The sequence below is a fragment of the Hirundo rustica genome, chromosome 18 (genome assembly GCF_015227805.2).
Source record: "Hirundo rustica isolate bHirRus1 chromosome 18, bHirRus1.pri.v3, whole genome shotgun sequence".
Lineage (NCBI taxonomy): Eukaryota > Metazoa > Chordata > Aves > Passeriformes > Hirundinidae > Hirundo > Hirundo rustica.
The window spans coordinates 1,797,589-1,816,456 of NC_053467.1; the positions used below are offsets into that span (position 1 = coordinate 1,797,589).

The window sequence follows — 18,868 nt, forward strand, 5'->3', positions numbered from 1 at the left end:
TACTTGGGATCAGACTCCCAACTCACTGTATTTCAAATCATTTCAGCTATTGAGAGTGTCCTACACAGAAAACTCGGCTGTAATAGATTTTTGCTTCCTGCTTTTTAGAAAATACCACCAAAAAGTGGCTCTCAACATTATTTGCTAGTTTTTGACATATTTTCCCTGTTCCTCCCCATGCATATGTTCCTAAAGCATCATAGGCGTTGTCATCAACATTACATGACTGAAAAGTTGTGGTATAAACATACCAAGGAAACTACCATGGGTCAAGGAGCAAATCACTGAGAAAGGCAGCAATAGAACCATGCAAGTTCTCTAAGTGCCTTGAGTAGTCTAGATTCTCTCCTTAACACTCTTGACAAATTATTTATAGATGTATTCACGTAGTCAGTAAGATATAAAAATGTTCTAATTATATCATTCAAATCAAGTGGCAATTATGCCCTTAGTTTGACAGACAATGCTTGGCCAAAAAAGGTTTGACAGAAATGTTTCGACCGAAGAGAGGGGGACCATCTGCAGCATCTGCAGACAAGAGACTATAAAATCTGCCAGAGACAAGCCTAGCCTGTCTCCACAGAAGGCTTCCAGGTAAGAGCATGCATTTCATGAGCTTGAAGAAAGAGGATAATGTCCTCACAAAATCCTGCTTCGTTTCTTCTGTCGCTAACAATCATTTCCATGAGGGTGTGCCGATGTGAGCAAAAATTTTTAGTGTAATTTTTATGCATGTCTGTATTTTCTATTCTACAGTATTATATGCAATTCTGTTCAGCAATAAGAAAAAACTGCCTTTCCTATTTTACAGGGTTGGCCAAATTACAGGATACAAGCTGTTCTCCAAAGGTAATATACTGAATAATCCATTCCTAATCTGTATTCTGGGACAGGACTTTTAAAGAGCTGCAGGAATTCTCTTCATAAATCCTTTTATAGTCAGCTGAATTTGCTTAGACTATATAGTTGGAAATAGGAAAGAGCTATAAAATCAAGTAATTTTTGATTTTTAATAGAAAAGATAATCCTTTCAGCAAGAAAGTACTCTCTTGAAGACTCAGTGCTCATAATTAAGGACTAGAACAGAGAGTGATTTTTCTATGACTGCAGATCCTTTTGTGTGAAAAACTCAATTTGTTAGAATTCAAGGTGACTTACCAAACTGTATTCAATATTCATATGTTCTATTAACTGTTACAAGATCTATATGTTATAGAAGTCTAATTCTTACTCTTGGGTTCAGACTAGGGTGCTTTTAACTTCAAATCAAAGTGGATTTAATTGGTTTCTTCCTAAGAGGTTATTTTGGAAACTAGCTAGGAATTTATTTGCTAAAGAGCAAAGAACTTTCTCACTGGTATAGACTGTATTATTCTTCTTGATGACCAATAACTTTTTTTTTCTCCACAAGATACCTTTGCTGACGAGCTTTCATTAGAGGGCAGACATGGCCTCTGGAGATGCTGAGATGGCTGTTTTTGGGGACGCAGCTCCTTACCTCCGAAAATCGGAAAAGGAGAGAATTGCGGCCCAGAACAAACCTTTTGATGCCAAGTCATCCGTCTTTGTGGCTCATCCCAAAGAATCCTTTGTGAAAGGGACAATCACGAGCAGGGAATCAGGGAAAGTCACTGTCAAGACTGAAGGGGGAGAGGTGAGTGAAAAACAAGGCTGAAGATCAACATTTGATCACCATTTTGAGATTTTAGGTGATACATGTGGACCTGTTGTTTCCTTGGCAGACCCTGACCGTGAAGGAAGACCAAGTCTTCTCCATGAACCCTCCCAAGTACGACAAAATCGAGGACATGGCCATGATGACCCACCTGCACGAACCCGCTGTGCTGTACAACCTCAAAGAGCGTTATGCAGCCTGGATGATCTACGTAAGCGGCAGCAGCAGCTTCCTTTGGGCAGCCTCAGCAACTGCTGGGCCAGGCTCAGGGGAAGGCAACGTGCTGTGTCCCTTCCTCACAGACCTACTCGGGGCTCTTCTGCGTCACTGTCAACCCCTACAAGTGGCTGCCGGTGTACAACCCCGAGGTGGTGTTGGCCTACCGAGGCAAGAAGCGCCAGGAGGCCCCTCCACACATCTTCTCCATCTCTGACAACGCCTATCAGTCCATGCTGACTGGTGAGTGCTTGATTGCCTTTGAGCTGGTCTTGAAATTGTCTGTCTGTATAGGGAAATGTAGGGTATTCTCTGGGAAGATGGTGCCACAGTTAAAAAAAATTGTGTGTGTGAAATTAATGGAAGATTAATGCACTTAAATCTAATGGTCTGTGGGAGGTGATTGTCAGTGTTCCCATTAGAATCACTAAAGACCTGGACATAACCTAGAGGATGTAAATTCACTGGAAAGAAATCACCTATTTTGTGGTGTAGACCTTACGCCTATAACAGAATCTTACATATATGGATGGATTTCTGTATCTTAATCACTAAATTAGTCTCAGACATAGAGTGCAGGGAACAGTTAAATGATGCATACTCTATAAATGATGTGCATAATATCAATTTAAATTTTCAAGCATCAGTGCTGACAAATAAAACAGAGATCTCTACTTTAAACATGTACGTAAGCATTACCTGAGGCACTTACTATGCAAATGGATTTCATTATATAGATCTTAGCCATGTGATCTAAATTATATACAGGCTTTAATGATCTCTGGGCCTCCTGCACTCGTCTGTAGCTGCATATATAAATCATTTGCACTATATAGAGAAAAGTAAACTTCATAAAACAATATCAAGGAAAAAATAAAGCTTTTAACTTTTAAATTGAGCTACTTCAAAAAATTTCTTTCTGCTTTCTCTTCTTCCTTTCGCCTCTTATTTTTTCTTCCTTATATATGCATTGACATAAAAGGTGTGCAGGGTTTTAAAACTTCTCTTGATCTTTTCTTAGACACTGGGAAATGCATCCAGAATAGAAAAATAAAAAATGAATGTTGTTGATGTATAATCTGAAGAATATATATTTTCTCTATATATATAGGGATTAAAAAATAGAGGTGAAAAAGGGTGAAAGAGGTTGGTCAGATATTTCTGTAATTAATGATGTCTCCAAATTTCCATAAGATTATTCAATAAACTTTTAGTTTCAAAAGAATTTACATAGAAAAAAATTACAACCTCAATATTTTCATTACCTATACTTGCCTGTAAAGAGAGAAGTAAGTAGCTTGATGAGAAGATAATGTCAGGAAAGGCATACATCTACTGAACTTTCTCTGAAGTGATTCCTTTACAGAACCAGTTGCTAATAGCTGAGTATTGCTGGTAGCATCAAAAGTACCCACTAGAATTCCCTGAGCACTTTTTGCTATTTTCTGCTCCTGGAGCCTCTGGAAGTTTCAGTTCTTTTTTTTTTTTTCCTAGTTCTTGAATTTCTTATTTGTCTTTTCTTATATCTGTCTCTTACCTCTGCCTCTTCACAGATCGGGAGAACCAGTCCATCCTGATCACGTACGTACACCCCCTGCACGGGTCCCTGTGGGGCTGCCCGGTGCCAGGGGACCTCCTGCCTGACCACGCACCCTCTGCTTCTCCCTGGGCTTTGGCAGTGGAGAATCCGGTGCCGGGAAGACTGTGAACACAAAGCGTGTCATCCAGTACTTTGCAACAATTGCAGCCAGTGGGGACAAGAAGAAGGAGGAAAATGCATCAGGCAAAATGCAGGTAGATTAGTAGACACACGTTGGGATCAATGCTTTCCTTTGTTCCTAACGTGATTTTTGGAAAGGATAACTAGCAATATTTATCACCCTGTAGGGAACGCTTGAGGATCAAATCATCAGCGCCAACCCGCTGCTGGAGGCCTTTGGAAACGCCAAAACCGTGAGGAACGACAACTCCTCACGCTTTGTAAGTTGTTACTTGGGACAACTGTCAACACCCATTTCAATATTCTTGCTGTCCAGATTGGTTAAATAAGTCTCAATTGACTTCCTGCTGCTTTCAGGGTAAATTCATCAGAATCCACTTTGGTGCCACAGGCAAACTGGCTTCTGCTGACATCGAAACATGTAAGAGACCCTTCCGGCCTGATCCCTCTTCCCTCCAGCCTTCCCCACTTCCTGTGCTTAACTCTGTCCTACCATCCTTGCCAGATCTGCTGGAGAAGTCCAGAGTCACTTTCCAGCTCAAGGCAGAAAGGAGCTACCACATCTTTTATCAGATCATGTCCAACAAGAAGCCAGAGCTAATTGGTAGGAAAGATTACTAACCTTTTTTGAAGGAAAATCACTGAGCAATAGCTCACTATGTTATCTGGAAAATAAAGTAAGCTTATTTCTCTCCTTCTGTTACTTTCAGACATGCTCCTCATCACCACCAACCCTTATGATTTCCACTTTGTGAGTCAAGGTGAGATCACAGTGCCCAGCATTGATGATCAGGAGGAGCTCATGGCCACAGATGTGAGTAACTTTACTAAACAGTCATCTGGTGGATTTGAGCACTGGTATATGTACATTTGTGTTTCTGTTGCCAGAGTGCCATTGACATCCTGGGCTTCAGTGCTGATGAGAAAACAGCCATCTACAAGCTGACAGGGGCTGTCATGCACTATGGGAACCTCAAGTTCAAGCAGAAACAGCGTGAGGAGCAGGCAGAGCCTGATGGCACTGAAGGTATCAGCAGAGTCAGCAAGCTTTCCAAAAGAGATAGTCTTTATTACAATAGGACTTAGGCAGATTTCAGGCTTTAAATGTGTAAACTAAGAATAAGGGTAGTTGGTCCATGACTGGATGCCAGTTGAGGCATTTATCTCATTTAATTATACCTGTACTTTTTCCTCTGTGACTACTATATAAGAAATCCAGTGTATACTGACAGGAAGCCAGGATACTTGCATGTCAATTGCTGTAACGTTGCTAATATCACACTGAATTAAAAAAAAAAAAAAAAAATCATACTGAAGTTGAAATACACCTTGCAACCTCTGATGTAGTATGGAGTAGTGAAATAGTTCAGCCCTAACAAGACAGAAGCTTGTGCTCCTGTTCATCCTCACCTACTGGAGAGAACTCTGACATGAGATGTGTACTTCATTAGTCTCTGTCACAGCAGGAAGGACAGTCCATACTTCCATCTCTCTGAGTGATAAATCCTCCTGCTATATGACTAGAAAGTTTGCAGTTCCATACTGACACCTGAAAGAGGATAAACTCAATGAGCTCTGTTGAAAAACATTTGCAGAAACTCAAGTTCAGAAAGAGTTATAAACTCTGAGTCCTGAACACGAAAGAGAAATTAATTTCGTAGCTGTGGCAGATACTGTTGCACAACCTTGTGGAGAATTCTATTGGGCCAGTCAGTCAAGCATTGACTTTAAGGAATTTTTGTATATCTGCTCTTCTGTCTTTTCTGGTGTTTAGTGGCTGACAAGGCTGCCTACCTGATGGGTCTGAACTCAGCAGACCTGCTCAAGGCCCTCTGCTACCCCCGAGTCAAAGTGGGGAATGAATACGTGACCAAGGGCCAAACTGTGCAGCAGGTAGAAAAAATATGGTAATGTGGAGCATGCTGTGATGGTTCCCCTTGATTCTCCTCTCCTGTGAATAGTAACCTCCAAACCTTTCTCTATGCTTTAGGTGAACAATTCAGTGGGTGCCCTGGCAAAGGCTGTCTATGAGAAAATGTTCCTGTGGATGGTTGTTCGCATCAACCAACAGCTGGACACAAAGCAGCCCAGGCAGTACTTCATTGGTGTCCTGGACATCGCTGGCTTTGAGATCTTTGACGTAAGGAGCACAGTTTTCTAGAATTTTTGTAGAACTCTACCTGAGAATTTTGAAATATATTTAATAGAAGCAAGTATCCCCCTACACTTATTTGTAGGGCTTTTAGAATCATGCTTTTAATCCTGAAAAAAACAATAGAAAATAGAAAACTAATTTTCTAATTGCTCTAAATTAAAAACCTGTCTTTTCTAAATAACTCTAGAGAAATAGCAAAGGAAAATTTCACAGGAAGAGGACTTGTGTTTAAAGTATAAGACATGGGGAATTAGGATTGCACAAGAAAACACCTTGGTATTATCACTGATCCTTGAAAATGTTATATGTTTTTTTTATGTCTGGCAGTATAACAGCTTTGAGCAGCTGTGCATCAACTTCACCAATGAGAAACTGCAACAGTTCTTCAACCACCACATGTTCGTGCTGGAGCAGGAGGAGTACAAGAAGGAGGGCATTGAATGGACATTCATTGATTTTGGGATGGACCTGGCTGCCTGCATTGAGCTCATTGAGAAGGTATCCTTCCTGTTCAAGTCTAATATTAATTGGGTGTTTAATGCTTGCCAAGACAAACAATTAAGAAGCATGTGAGAACATGTGAGAACATTTTGACTTCTTCAAATACATACTCTGTGGAAGTGGCAACAGTGTAGATGTGGTTTTGGAGATCATTATTCGGATATCAGGATTTTTGGTGAGAGAATTCGTTGCCAAATTACAAAATGACATGAAAAAGGTGATCATGTTCTCTAAATACTTAACAGTAAACAGGTTTTATGGAGAGGAGAGTATTTCACATTGTCATATATATAAAAAATAATAACTTCATTGGCAAAGGAATTTCCATAATTTTAAATGAAACAGCAACACTGAAAAAAGTTGAGCCTTAGCGATTTTCTCTGACTTAAAGTCAGTATGGGAACAACTTTCTTTTCTGACTTCAGCAACTTTCCAACCAAGAGATGTTTCCTTTCTAATCTATTTCTCCCTCTTGTCTGTCATAATCTCTTCCAGCCCATGGGCATCTTCTCCATCCTGGAAGAGGAGTGCATGTTCCCCAAGGCAACTGACACCTCTTTCAAGAACAAGCTCTATGACCAGCACCTGGGCAAGTCCAACAACTTCCAGAAGCCCAAGCCTGCCAAAGGCAAGGCTGAGGCCCACTTCTCCCTGGTGCACTACGCTGGAACAGTGGACTACAACATCACTGGCTGGCTGGAGAAGAACAAGGACCCTCTGAATGAAACTGTCATTGGGCTGTACCAGAAATCATCTGTGAAGACCCTGGCTTTACTCTTTGCCAACTATGGTGGAGCAGATGCCGGTCAGTTTTATGAAAACTGTGTTTTCAATGTGTGATAATTGTCACAGAATTAAAGCCATAAACACTAAACATTTAAAGTTGTATCATGTTAATTTTAAAACATTGTTATCCTTTATTCAATTCACAGAGGCTGGTGGTGGCAAGAAGGGAGGCAAGAAGAAGGGTTCTTCCTTCCAGACTGTGTCAGCTCTTTTCCGGGTATAGTACTGCATCTGTTATCTCTGAAGTGTGAGGAAAGGGGGTGAGCTAATATAAATTTGAAACAGCTATTTTAACTTACTGTAAAGGGGGTAAATTTCTTTGGAAATTCCAAATAAGGTTTTTCAGAGTCAATTTTAACATTGCAAATATGTCCAAAAACTAGCATTCAATCTTCAAAATCATGGAGATCACTAATTTGTGGGGGTTTTTGTTGTTGTTGTTTTGGGGGTTTTTTTGTGTCTTTTTTTTTTTTTTTTTAATTAGCAGATATCATTTAGATCTTCATATTTTTATGTCTTTGGGTCAGACTAGAATGGTAATATTAGTATTCCTGCATTTCTATTGAAGATTTGAAAATTATTTCCAAGGAGATATTTATCTCATTGGAATAAATCCCTATGTTTTTAAAATTGAGTAGATTCACTTCTGAAGGTAGAATGTGAAAAATCTAAGTAATTTACTTATTGTGAATGTGTGAAATTATATATCAATTTTCACTGAACCAACAGCAGCACTGTAGTATTTCAGTCTAAAAATGGTGCTCAGTACCTTCAAATAGAAGATTTTTTTTTCTGTGGCTTTATCTAACTACTACAAAACCCAGCTTGAGAAGTCATAAAATCATTACCTGGGCTTGGTGCATCAAACACTCAATACAAGGAAACTCATACTGGTATTTGGTTCCTCTAGGAGAATCTCAACAAGCTGATGACCAATCTGCGGAGCACTCACCCCCATTTTGTGCGCTGTATCATCCCCAATGAGACTAAAACACCTGGTAAGATGCTCAAGCAGAAAGATCCTGGCTCTGATCCATCCTTTCCTCTCTGCATTGCCATCCCTGCCATTCATTTGTGCTCTGCATTGCCAGGTGCCATGGAGCACGAGCTGGTGCTGCACCAGCTGCGCTGTAACGGCGTGCTGGAAGGGATCAGGATTTGCAGGAAAGGGTTCCCCAGCAGAGTCCTCTATGCTGACTTCAAACAGAGGTGAGAGCATGGTGCTTGTCAGCATCATTAAAAGCAATGTTGGTTCATTCATGAGTCCATTTAGGCTGTGCTCTGCTTTCAAATACTGTTGGTGGAGTTAAGTGGCTAATGTGTGTTGCTTGGAAAAAAATAGCCTTATCTTCCTCTGATTCCACAGGTACAAGGTGCTCAATGCCAGTGCCATCCCCGAGGGACAGTTCATCGATAGCAAGAAGGCTTCTGAGAAGCTCCTTGGGTCAATCGATGTGGACCACACCCAGTACAAATTTGGACACACCAAGGTACAAACGTCCCCATTCACTGTCTGCCTGGGCTTTGCTCTACCTGACAGTGATGTGCTGCAACATTCTCTCTCTCAAGGTGTTCTTCAAAGCTGGGCTGCTGGGACTGCTGGAGGAGATGAGGGATGAGAAGCTGGCACAGCTCATCACCCGCACCCAGGCCAGGTGCAGGGGTTTCCTGATGAGGGTGGAGTACCAGAGAATGGTGGAGCGCAGGTACCCCTTCCTTTTCTTTAGTTAAAGTCATTTTGCTCATGGGAAAGTGTTGACACTTGCCAGACTGAGAATATTCATTGTACTTTTTAATCATGCCTCAGGGAATCCATCTTCTGCATCCAGTACAACATTCGTGCATTCATGAATGTCAAACATTGGCCATGGATGAAGCTGTTCTTCAAGATCAAGCCTTTGTTGAAGAGTGCAGAATCTGAAAAAGAGATGGCCAACATGAAACAAGAGTTTGAGAAAACCAAGGAAGAGCTTGCAAAGTCTGAGGCAAAGCGGAAGGAGCTTGAGGAGAAAATGGTGAAACTTGCGCAGGAGAAAAATGACCTGCAGCTCCAAGTACAGGCTGTGAGTTTATCATCTTCAATTTTTCACTCAGAAAATTAGTCTATACATTCAGTCTGCTTTTTAAAACAGAAGATCAGACTATAGAAGACCAAAAGGCATAAATTTGGGGAATTATCCATCATACATATGTGAAAGTGAGGCAACAAATTCTGGCAGTGATGTGGTAAGCACTATGACAGCCAGTGCAAAGATACAGAGATTTTCAAGTGGGAGTCAGTGATCTTGAATTCAGAGGAAGAAAGTAAATGTAGATCCTTGACATGAGGTAGAAAAATGGATTAATTTGGAACAAAATGCAAACTACACTTGAAAGTGGCACTTGTGAATGCAGGTGCAGGAAAAGCCATCCCATCTCTGCTTGGTAACTATCTGTTAATATTATTCTGCTGCTGGACTTGAAGGTCAGCTTTGGCTGCTACTCAGTGATAAAAGAGGCAGAGAAGAGAAACTTCAAAACATTGGAACCTACAAAATTCTGTCTCTCCACCAGGAAGCAGATAGCTTGGCTGATGCTGAGGAAAGGTGTGACCAGCTGATCAAAACCAAAATCCAGCTAGAAGCCAAAATTAAGGAGGTAACTGAAAGGGCTGAGGATGAAGAGGAAATCAATGCTGAGCTGACAGCCAAGAAGAGGAAGCTGGAGGATGAATGTTCAGAGCTGAAGAAAGATATTGATGACCTTGAGCTAACACTGGCCAAGGTGGAGAAGGAAAAACATGCCACCGAAAACAAGGTATGAGGTAGAACCTGTCACTCGCACTCAGGAAAAGATTTGTCCTGCTATGAACATTTTAAGCAACATTTTCTGTCTGTGCTTGCTCCTTTCTTCTCAAAGGTGAAAAACCTGACCGAGGAGATGGCAGCCCTGGATGAGACCATTGCCAAGCTGACAAAAGAGAAGAAAGCCCTCCAAGAGGCCCATCAGCAAACCCTGGATGACCTGCAGGCAGAAGAGGACAAAGTCAATACTCTGACCAAAGCAAAAAGCAAGCTGGAACAGCAAGTGGACGATGTAAGCACACAGACATAGAGCAGGAACAGGACAGGTATGGAGCCTGACGTGGCTGGTAGAGCCCTGATGGTCTTGTTGTGTTTAGCTGGAAGGGTCCCTGGAGCAAGAGAAGAAACTGCGTGTGGACCTGGAGAGAGTTAAGAGGAAACTGGAAGGAGACCTGAAGCTGGCCCAAGACAGCATCATGGATCTGGAGAATGATAAGCAGCAGCTGGATGAGAAACTGAAGAAGTAAGTGTGGCTCTGGGGCACCTGAGTGCTGGGCTGCAGCACTTGTCTTGTTTCTTGGAGCTCTAACACGGTTCACTTGGCCCAAAGGAAAGACTTTGAAATCAGCCAGATCCAGAGCAACATTGAGGATGAACAAGCCCTGGGTGTGCAATTTCAGAAGAAAATCAAGGAGCTGCAGGCAAGTCTCTGTTCCTTCCCCTCCCCTGTTCAGGCTCAGCTCAGGCAGGAGCAGGGCACGGGTGTGAAGGGTCCCTGGTGTTGTGCAGGCCCGCATTGAGGAGCTGGAGGAGGAAATTGAGGCAGAGCGAACGTCTCGCGCTAAAGCAGAGAAGCATCGGGCTGACCTGTCCAGGGAGCTGGAGGAGATCAGCGAGCGCCTGGAAGAAGCAGGAGGGGCGACAGCAGCTCAGGTGGAGATGAACAAGAAGCGCGAGGCAGAATTCCAGAAGATGCGCCGTGACCTGGAAGAGGCCACGCTGCAGCACGAAGCCACGGCTGCCGCCCTGCGCAAGAAGCACGCGGACAGCACAGCTGAGCTGGGCGAGCAGATCGACAACCTGCAACGCGTGAAGCAGAAGCTGGAGAAGGAGAAAAGTGAGCTGAAGATGGAGATTGACGACTTGGCCAGCAACATGGAGTCTGTCTCCAAAGCCAAGGTACATAAATATTTCTTGTCATTAATTCAACCATAATCAGGTATTTATATTTTAACATATAAATTTTAATTAGTCATATATTAGAATAAATTATTGCACTTTGCAGCTTGAATGTTTGTTTAAACATTTCAGTATTATTTAAATATTTTTTGTGTCCTTTGGGTGAAAGCTAAAGTTTCACCTAACCTAAGGAACACTGAGGTCTCACCGCTTAGTTCACAATATTACAAAATGAGAGGCAGTGACCTTACTGCTTTTTAGTTTCCTCTAAAAAAGAAATGCCATTAGTTTCTTCCTAGCATGGAAATTACTCTTTCCTTTTAATTCCTATTTTCCTTTTCTTTCCTTTAATACTTCAGTAATATAATCTCTGAGAGAAAAACAGAATTTTAAATGTGTTCTTCATTTTACAGGGTCTCATCATTCTTTTTATCTATTGAAAATAGATAATGAAAATTAATAAATTATAGAATCATAGAATGGTTTGGGCTTGAAGGAAGTTTAGAGATCACCTCATTGCATTGCTCTGGAATGGGCAGGGAATGCACAGCTGTTGGAACTGGGGACACAAACTTCATATAAATATGTATCAGGAAATCTTTCCTTCTGTTCCTCATGCAAACAGGCAAATCTGGAGAAGATGTGTCGTTCCCTAGAAGATCAACTCAGTGAGATTAAGACAAAGGAGGAGGAACAGCAGCGCATAATTAATGACATAAGTGCTCAAAGAGCTCGGCTACAAACAGAATCCGGTATGACTTTTGTGTTTTTAAGAGAATACTGTATATCACCTGTGACGTTTAAAAAACAAGTAAAAATAACCTGGAGTCTTGGAGGATTGAGCATGAATTAAGTTGAACCTCAGCCAAAACTGTGTTTTTGTGATGAAGATGGCCATCAGAACCCTGAGAGAATCCTGAGTTACATTAGGAGAAGCATTGCTGATGGTTAGTGGAGAGTGATCGCTCCCCCTACTCAGCACGCTTGAGGCCACGCCTGGATTTCTTGGCCTTGTTAAACCTCCTGAGATTCCCATGTGCCCTAGTCCCTCTGGATGGCACTGCAGTACTCATTCTGTAAACTCGAGGCTTAATGCAAACATAGAGTGAGGCTGGTTGGATTTTGCATGACATGTTGTTTCTACACTCTAAGAAATGGGGGCAGGTGTCAGTGATAAGGAATCCATGAAAGAAGTAAAATTTTGTTTAACTCAAAATATTTTAATATAGGCATTTATTATCAAAATTAATACTTTTATGTAAGCCATAACAAGTTTTTTGAACACTCCCAGGTGAATATTCACGGCAGGTGGAGGAGAAGGATGCTCTGATTTCTCAGCTGTCAAGAGGCAAACAGGCTTTCACCCAACAGATTGAGGAACTCAAAAGGCATCTAGAGGAAGAGATAAAGGTAAGAAGGCTCTCTAAATTCTGAGTTTTCCATTGGATTCCTCTGTCTAGGAGCAGCTTTAGATACATATGAAATTACAGAAACTCCAAGATGAAAGGGAGGAAAAACCCTTAGGTAATACAGTGCAAGCCTTCCCATAATAGTTTTGTTCCTCCTTCCCTGCAGTCTATATATTAATTGTTTTGCAGATGCCCAGACCTTTCACTTTCATTCAATAGCTTGCCATTACTCATAGCAGAATCAGTGCCCATCAGCATTTCAGAGAGGAGATCTCCCAAGATATTTCCATTAATTATCACATGCTATTCTTCCCCAAGGCCAAGAACGCCCTGGCCCACGCCCTGCAGTCGGCTCGCCACGACTGTGACTTGCTCCGGGAACAATATGAGGAGGAGCAGGAGGCCAAGGGGGAGCTGCAGCGAGCCCTGTCCAAAGCCAACAGTGAAGTGGCCCAGTGGAGAACCAAATACGAGACGGACGCGATTCAGCGCACAGAGGAGCTCGAGGAGGCCAAGTATGTGGGGAAGCAGGATGGCAAATGAAGGGAGAAGACTGAAACTGATGAAGGGAAATTGGAATCGCTGAGAGTTGGTTAAGACAAGAGTGGGATGAAGGCAAGGATATACTGTCTTTGTAAAAAAATGGGAAGAGAGTGAGGGAGAGAAAAAGAGCGAGATTGGAAGGGAAAACATAGGCTTTAGGGCTAGAAGGGCTAAGACAGGCCTAATCTTCCGTAAGTGATCAGAGAAGTGATATATCTTGTTGGCTGCAAGGACCCATGGACAATAAAAAACATTGTGGAAAGCATTTTGATCAAAACCTCCAAAGTGAAAAACTCATGATAGCAAAGAACTGTTGCCCTTCCAAGTTCTAACATGGCTCTGTGCTTCTCTCTTCCCAGGAAGAAGCTGGCCCAGCGCCTGCAGGATGCAGAGGAGCATGTTGAGGCTGTCAATGCCAAATGTGCCTCCCTGGAAAAGACAAAGCAGAGGCTGCAGAATGAAGTGGAGGACCTGATGCTTGATGTGGAGAGATCCAATGCTGCCTGCGCTGCTCTGGATAAGAAGCAGAAGAACTTTGACAAGGTCCTTTGGCCTCCAGCACCAGCACTCCTGGCCAGAGCATGACCCTGTGATGGCCACAGCCCGACTCACACCCCGTTTCTCTCCAGATCCTGGCAGAATGGAAGCAGAAGTATGAGGAGACGCAGGCTGAGCTGGAGGCCTCGCAGAAGGAGTCGCGCTCTCTCAGCACGGAGCTGTTCAAGATGAAGAATGCCTATGAGGAGTCCTTGGACCACCTGGAAACAATGAAGCGGGAGAACAAGAACTTGCAGCGTAAGTCCCTGGCCCTCTGCTCCTTGATGGCCTTGCTCACTATCAGCCATTCTCACCATTCTTCATGGCTCTGGGCCTGCAGAGGTGCCTGTCACCTTGGTGGGACAGGACCCTGCCCACTCTGCTCTGTGCCTGACCATGCCATTGGTCTTTGTTCCCACAGAGGAGATTTCCGACCTCACGGAGCAGATTGCGGAGGGCGGGAAGGCAATTCATGAGCTGGAGAAAGTCAAGAAGCAGATTGAGCAGGAGAAATCTGAAATCCAGGCTGCTCTGGAGGAAGCTGAGGTACACAGCTTTATTTCTTGCTCTCTTGCGTTCCTTGGATGTCTGTCCTGTTTATCTCATTCCCAGACAAAAAAGGAGATGAGGTTTATAAAAGAAGAGATATTATCTAAACATAGCTTTTTTTACTCAGAGCTTCAGGTTCAACTTTTGTTACATGAAAAGTATTCTTATTTTTTCTTGTCAAGGCCTCCCTGGAACATGAGGAGGGGAAGATCCTTCGCCTGCAGCTTGAGCTCAACCAAGTGAAGTCTGAGATAGACAGGAAGATAGCAGAGAAAGATGAGGAGATTGACCAGCTGAAGAGAAACCACCAGCGAGTTGTTGACTCCATGCAGAGCACTCTGGATGCTGAGATCAGGAGCAGAAATGAAGCCCTGAGACTGAAGAAGAAGATGGAAGGAGACCTGAATGAAATAGAAATCCAGCTGAGCCATGCCAACCGCCAGGCTGCAGAGGCACAGAAGAACCTGAGAAACACCCAGGCAGTGCTCAAGGTCTGTTAAACAGAAATTTCCTACAGAGAGAAATATCTTGGTTAATACTTTATGTCCACAGGAGCTCTTAATCTGCTTATAATTTCCTTCAATGGCTCTACAGGACACCCAGATACACTTGGATGATGCTCTCAGGTCACAGGAGGACCTGAAGGAGCAGGTGGCCATGGTGGAGCGCAGGGCAAACCTGCTGCAGGCTGAGATTGAGGAGCTCCGGGCAGCCCTGGAGCAGACAGAGCGGTCAAGGAAAGTGGCTGAGCAGGAATTAATGGATGCCAGTGAGCGTGTGCAACTCCTCCATACCCAGGTGAGGTCATTTGGTGAGGAATGGTCCTCTCGGTAACTGGGAGAACACTTTTATGCTTTATTCCAGTCACCGTTGGATGCTCCGCTTGGAGGAAGAGAGTCCTCTTTTCTGGAGTATTCATCATGTTACTAAGAGAGATCTTTGCTGAAAAAAAATGTGTGCACTGGTGGTTTTCCCAGGCTGCATACAATGACACACATGCTTCCACCTCATTTGTGTTCTCAGACATTTTATTCACAGGGACGTGCCAAGTTCTCTGAGCAGTCAGGGAATGGAATTTTGAGACCACAGCAACATTCATTCCCTTTTGGCTGAAATGTAGCACTGAGCAATCCTCATGGACTTTTTCACTTGCAAGAAACTGGGGATGAACTCCTAGATCTGATTAAGTATTTATAAAGGAGAGTTTGACATGAGCTATGAGTCATAATAGCCATCAAGCAGTCAAGTGCTGAAATCTAAGGAAAGTGGCCAATTTCAAGTGACAAAATGATTCTGGAAGTGATTAATTCCATCTACATTCAAAATTTTTCCTCTTTTCAGTTGTTGAGAGTGGATTACTCTTCCCTAATGCTGAAGAGGAGGCATTTCAATGCCTTTTCTCTATTTTTGTCACTTTCCTGTGCCAGTCTTGGTGGATGAGATGTGGCACAGATTATATTTTTGAGCAGTTTTTCAAATTAATAAAATGAATTGTTGGAGAAAAAAACCAAAATGTTTTCTCCCCAGTGACAAGAAATTTTACTAGAAAAACCTCTGGTATTGATTATTCCCATAATTATGTCTTAAAGTTTTGAAAATGCTGTAATGTTCTTGATTTCAACTAATGAACTTACAAAAACAAACCTCTGATCCTGCTCAACAGAACACCAGCCTGATCAACACCAAGAAGAAGCTGGAAACGGACATTGCCCAGATCCAGGGTGAAATGGAGGATACCATCCAGGAAGCCCGCAATGCGGAGGAGAAGGCCAAGAAGGCCATCACAGATGTGAGTTGGATGCTTCTGCCATTGCTGATGGTGAATGTGCTCTCCCCAAAATATCTCCACTCCTAAAATGGCTTTGACCTTTTGCTCTGATCAGGCGGCCATGATGGCAGAAGAGCTGAAGAAGGAGCAGGACACCAGTGCCCACCTGGAGAGGATGAAGAAGAACCTGGACCAGACAGTGAAGGACCTGCAACACCGTCTGGATGAGGCTGAGCAGCTGGCACTGAAGGGAGGGAAGAAGCAGATCCAGAAGCTGGAGGCCAGGGTGTGTAGGGCTGGGGTGGTGTCTGAGTGAGCGTGTCCTTGCAGAGACATTGCCAGGGAAGCTGCAGGGATGGGCTTGTACTTGCAGGTGCGGGAGCTGGAAGGGGAGGTTGATGCTGAGCAGAAGCGCAGCGCTGAAGCCGTGAAGGGTGTGCGCAAGTACGAGCGCAGGGTGAAGGAACTGACCTACCAGGTAAGGCAGGCATCTTCTTCATGTTGATACACTCTTATTCCTGGAACCCAAAATGTGGCCCTGAGGGATTTCTCCTTGTCCCAAGTCACATATATAAAAAGGAGAATAATGGAAGCACCAGAAGATTACTCTTTCTAGTCACGTTACAATATCCAGCTTATCACTTCTGTCTTACTGGGCTGCAATGTCAAATAGAAATGTTACTCTCTATTTCATGTGGAGGAGGGTATAAGAGGTCCTTCTCTGTCTTGTCATTCCCTTTAGTCTGAGGAAGACAGGAAAAATGTTCTCAGGCTGCAGGATCTGGTGGACAAACTGCAAACTAAGGTGAAAGCTTACAAGAGACAAGCTGAGGAGGCTGTGAGTATCTCTGTGTTCAGTCAGTCTTTATCCAGGTGGTACTGGGATTCTGTTTTGATTCTGTGTGGCTCTGTTTGAACCCAGGTCAACACTGTGGTAGTAGGTCTCAGCTTTGTTTGCCTTTCTTTATTTCATATTTCCACCTAGCATTGTTACAGTGGAATTGTTTTAAAACCTGTTTTATGTTTCTTCCTATCTCCAGGAGGAGCTGTCCAATGTCAACCTCTCCAAGTTCCGCAAGATCCAGCACGAGCTGGAGGAAGCCGAGGAGCGGGCTGACATTGCAGAGTCACAGGTCAACAAGCTCCGGGCCAAGAGCCGGGAAATCGGCAAGAAGGCAGAAGGTGAAGAGTAAATGCCTCCAGTGCTGTAAAGTGAGAGAATTGCACAAAATGTGCCATTCTGTCGCTTTTATTTTGTAGTCACTGCTTTATCCTTCATTAATCTGTAGATGAGTAATGCCTACATAAATAAAAATTCTAGAGCTTATGCCATGTACATAATGAGAAGTCGAGTGTCGCATTTTAATCATCACCCTGAATTCTTCTAAGGTGTACATTTTTCCTTGGTTTTTTAAAACATATTAGTTCAATTAAAAATCTTGCTTAAGATATTTTCAAAATGTTTCAGCCACTTTTAAAGTGGTGTAATCAGACATCCTGCTTTCTTCTTACCAGGAGATTTCATCTAATACTCCCTTAGCTGAGAAAATATTTTTTCTCTAACACAGAGTGTAATTTTCCCTTATAACTGTTGCTTTACAACAGGAATACCATAGATATTTTGTCAAATGTTCTGTCCAAACAATAACGTATTACACCTTCCTTCCTACTCCCACTTAATCTTTGATTGTTCTTTTAATTCTTGTGTCTTCTTTGAAAGATCTTATTTGAAGTTAAATTTCTTCAATTCTTCAAGCCACTTTGGAACATAATTTAGAGGACATTTAAACCTAAAATGAGATCTACTTTCAACTTTTGTTCATGAAAGTGATGTGCAAACCAGCATTCCCAGGGCAGCATAACCAACAACCTCATAAAGTCAGTTGGTCATTGTTTATACTTTGTTTCCAAAATTATCCTGAATTTACTATACTGGTCAAGCAGACACTTACCTCCTATGAAGTCTCCAGCATAATCCTGATAACTTTGCCCAACGTGGCCTCACTCAAAATGTGGGTTTTCATTCTTTGTGGATATCAGCAAACATCAGAGAAACCCATGGTCACCTCTTAAACCCCACATTGATAGTTCGGTGTTGTTTCATGCTAAAGCAACCCAAGCCTCTGTTAACAAGAACCTGGGTTGCTCTCATCTCCTGGGATGGGTTGTACCACCAGGGACACCTTCCACCAGACCAGGGTGCTCCAAGACTCAACCAACCTGGCCTTGAACATTTCCAGGGGTGTGACAGCCACAGCTTCTTTGGGTAACCTGTGCCAGGGCCTCACCATCCTCCCAGGTGCTTCTTAATAGCTAATCTAAACCTACTCTCTTTCAGTGGGAAGCCATTCCCTGTGTCCTATCCCTCCATCCCTTGTCCCCAGTCCCTCTCCAGCTCTCCTGGAGCCCCTTTAGGTCCTGGAAGGGGCCCTGAGCTCTCCCTAGAGCTTTCTCCAGGTGAGCATCCCCAGTTCTCCCAGCCTGGCTTCAGAGCAGAGGGGCTCCAGCCCTCAGAGCATCTCCATGGCCTCCTCTGGGCTCTTTCCAGCAGCTCCAGGTCCTTCCTGTGCTGGGCTCTACGGGTGGGGCAGCTCTGCAGGTGGGGTCTCATCTGAGCACAGGGGCAGAGGGGCAGAATCCCCCCCTTGACCGGGGGGGGATTCTATATCTATCTGCCCATGTTGGGGGCTCAGCCCAGCACACAGGGCGTTTCTGGGTTCCACTACACACAGGCAGGGAATGTTGAGCTTCAAATACTCCCAAGTCCTTCTCCTCAGGGCTGCTGTTGATTCATTCCTCACCCAGCCTGTAGATGTGCCTGGGAAGGCAGTTTATGCATACATATAGATACATGTGTGTATATATACACAAAAACATATATACATATTTATATATGCATACACAAACACACATGCATATATCTATCTATATCATCTATATCTATATATCTATATCTATATCTATATCTATATAGATATATAGATATATAGATATATATCTTATCTCTATCTCTATCTCTATCTCTATCTCTCTCTATCTTATCTATA

The 18,868-nt window shown here is 43.1% G+C and overlaps 1 protein-coding gene across 1 annotated transcript; it reads left to right on the forward strand.

Moving 5' to 3' along the window:
- The first annotated feature begins 1,447 nt into the window (after window positions 1-1,447).
- LOC120760781 (myosin-1B) lies at window positions 1,448-17,014 on the forward strand. Its single transcript, XM_058422952.1, is given in 38 exon segments — window positions 1,448-1,654; window positions 1,743-1,886; window positions 1,978-2,134; window positions 3,445-3,472; window positions 3,571-3,703; window positions 3,779-3,871; window positions 3,969-4,032; window positions 4,117-4,215; window positions 4,322-4,425; window positions 4,500-4,638; window positions 5,386-5,504; window positions 5,602-5,751; window positions 6,094-6,264; window positions 6,763-7,072; window positions 7,200-7,270; window positions 7,964-8,051; window positions 8,145-8,262; window positions 8,420-8,543; window positions 8,623-8,759; window positions 8,861-9,116; window positions 9,607-9,849; window positions 9,952-10,128; window positions 10,214-10,359; window positions 10,447-10,537; window positions 10,626-11,015; window positions 11,641-11,767; window positions 12,307-12,425; window positions 12,743-12,939; window positions 13,327-13,510; window positions 13,597-13,762; window positions 13,926-14,050; window positions 14,236-14,544; window positions 14,648-14,851; window positions 15,717-15,842; window positions 15,937-16,107; window positions 16,195-16,299; window positions 16,564-16,659; window positions 16,862-17,014. Coding segments are annotated over 38 exon segments (5,841 nt in total).
- Window positions 17,015-18,868: the final 1,854 nt, after the last annotated feature.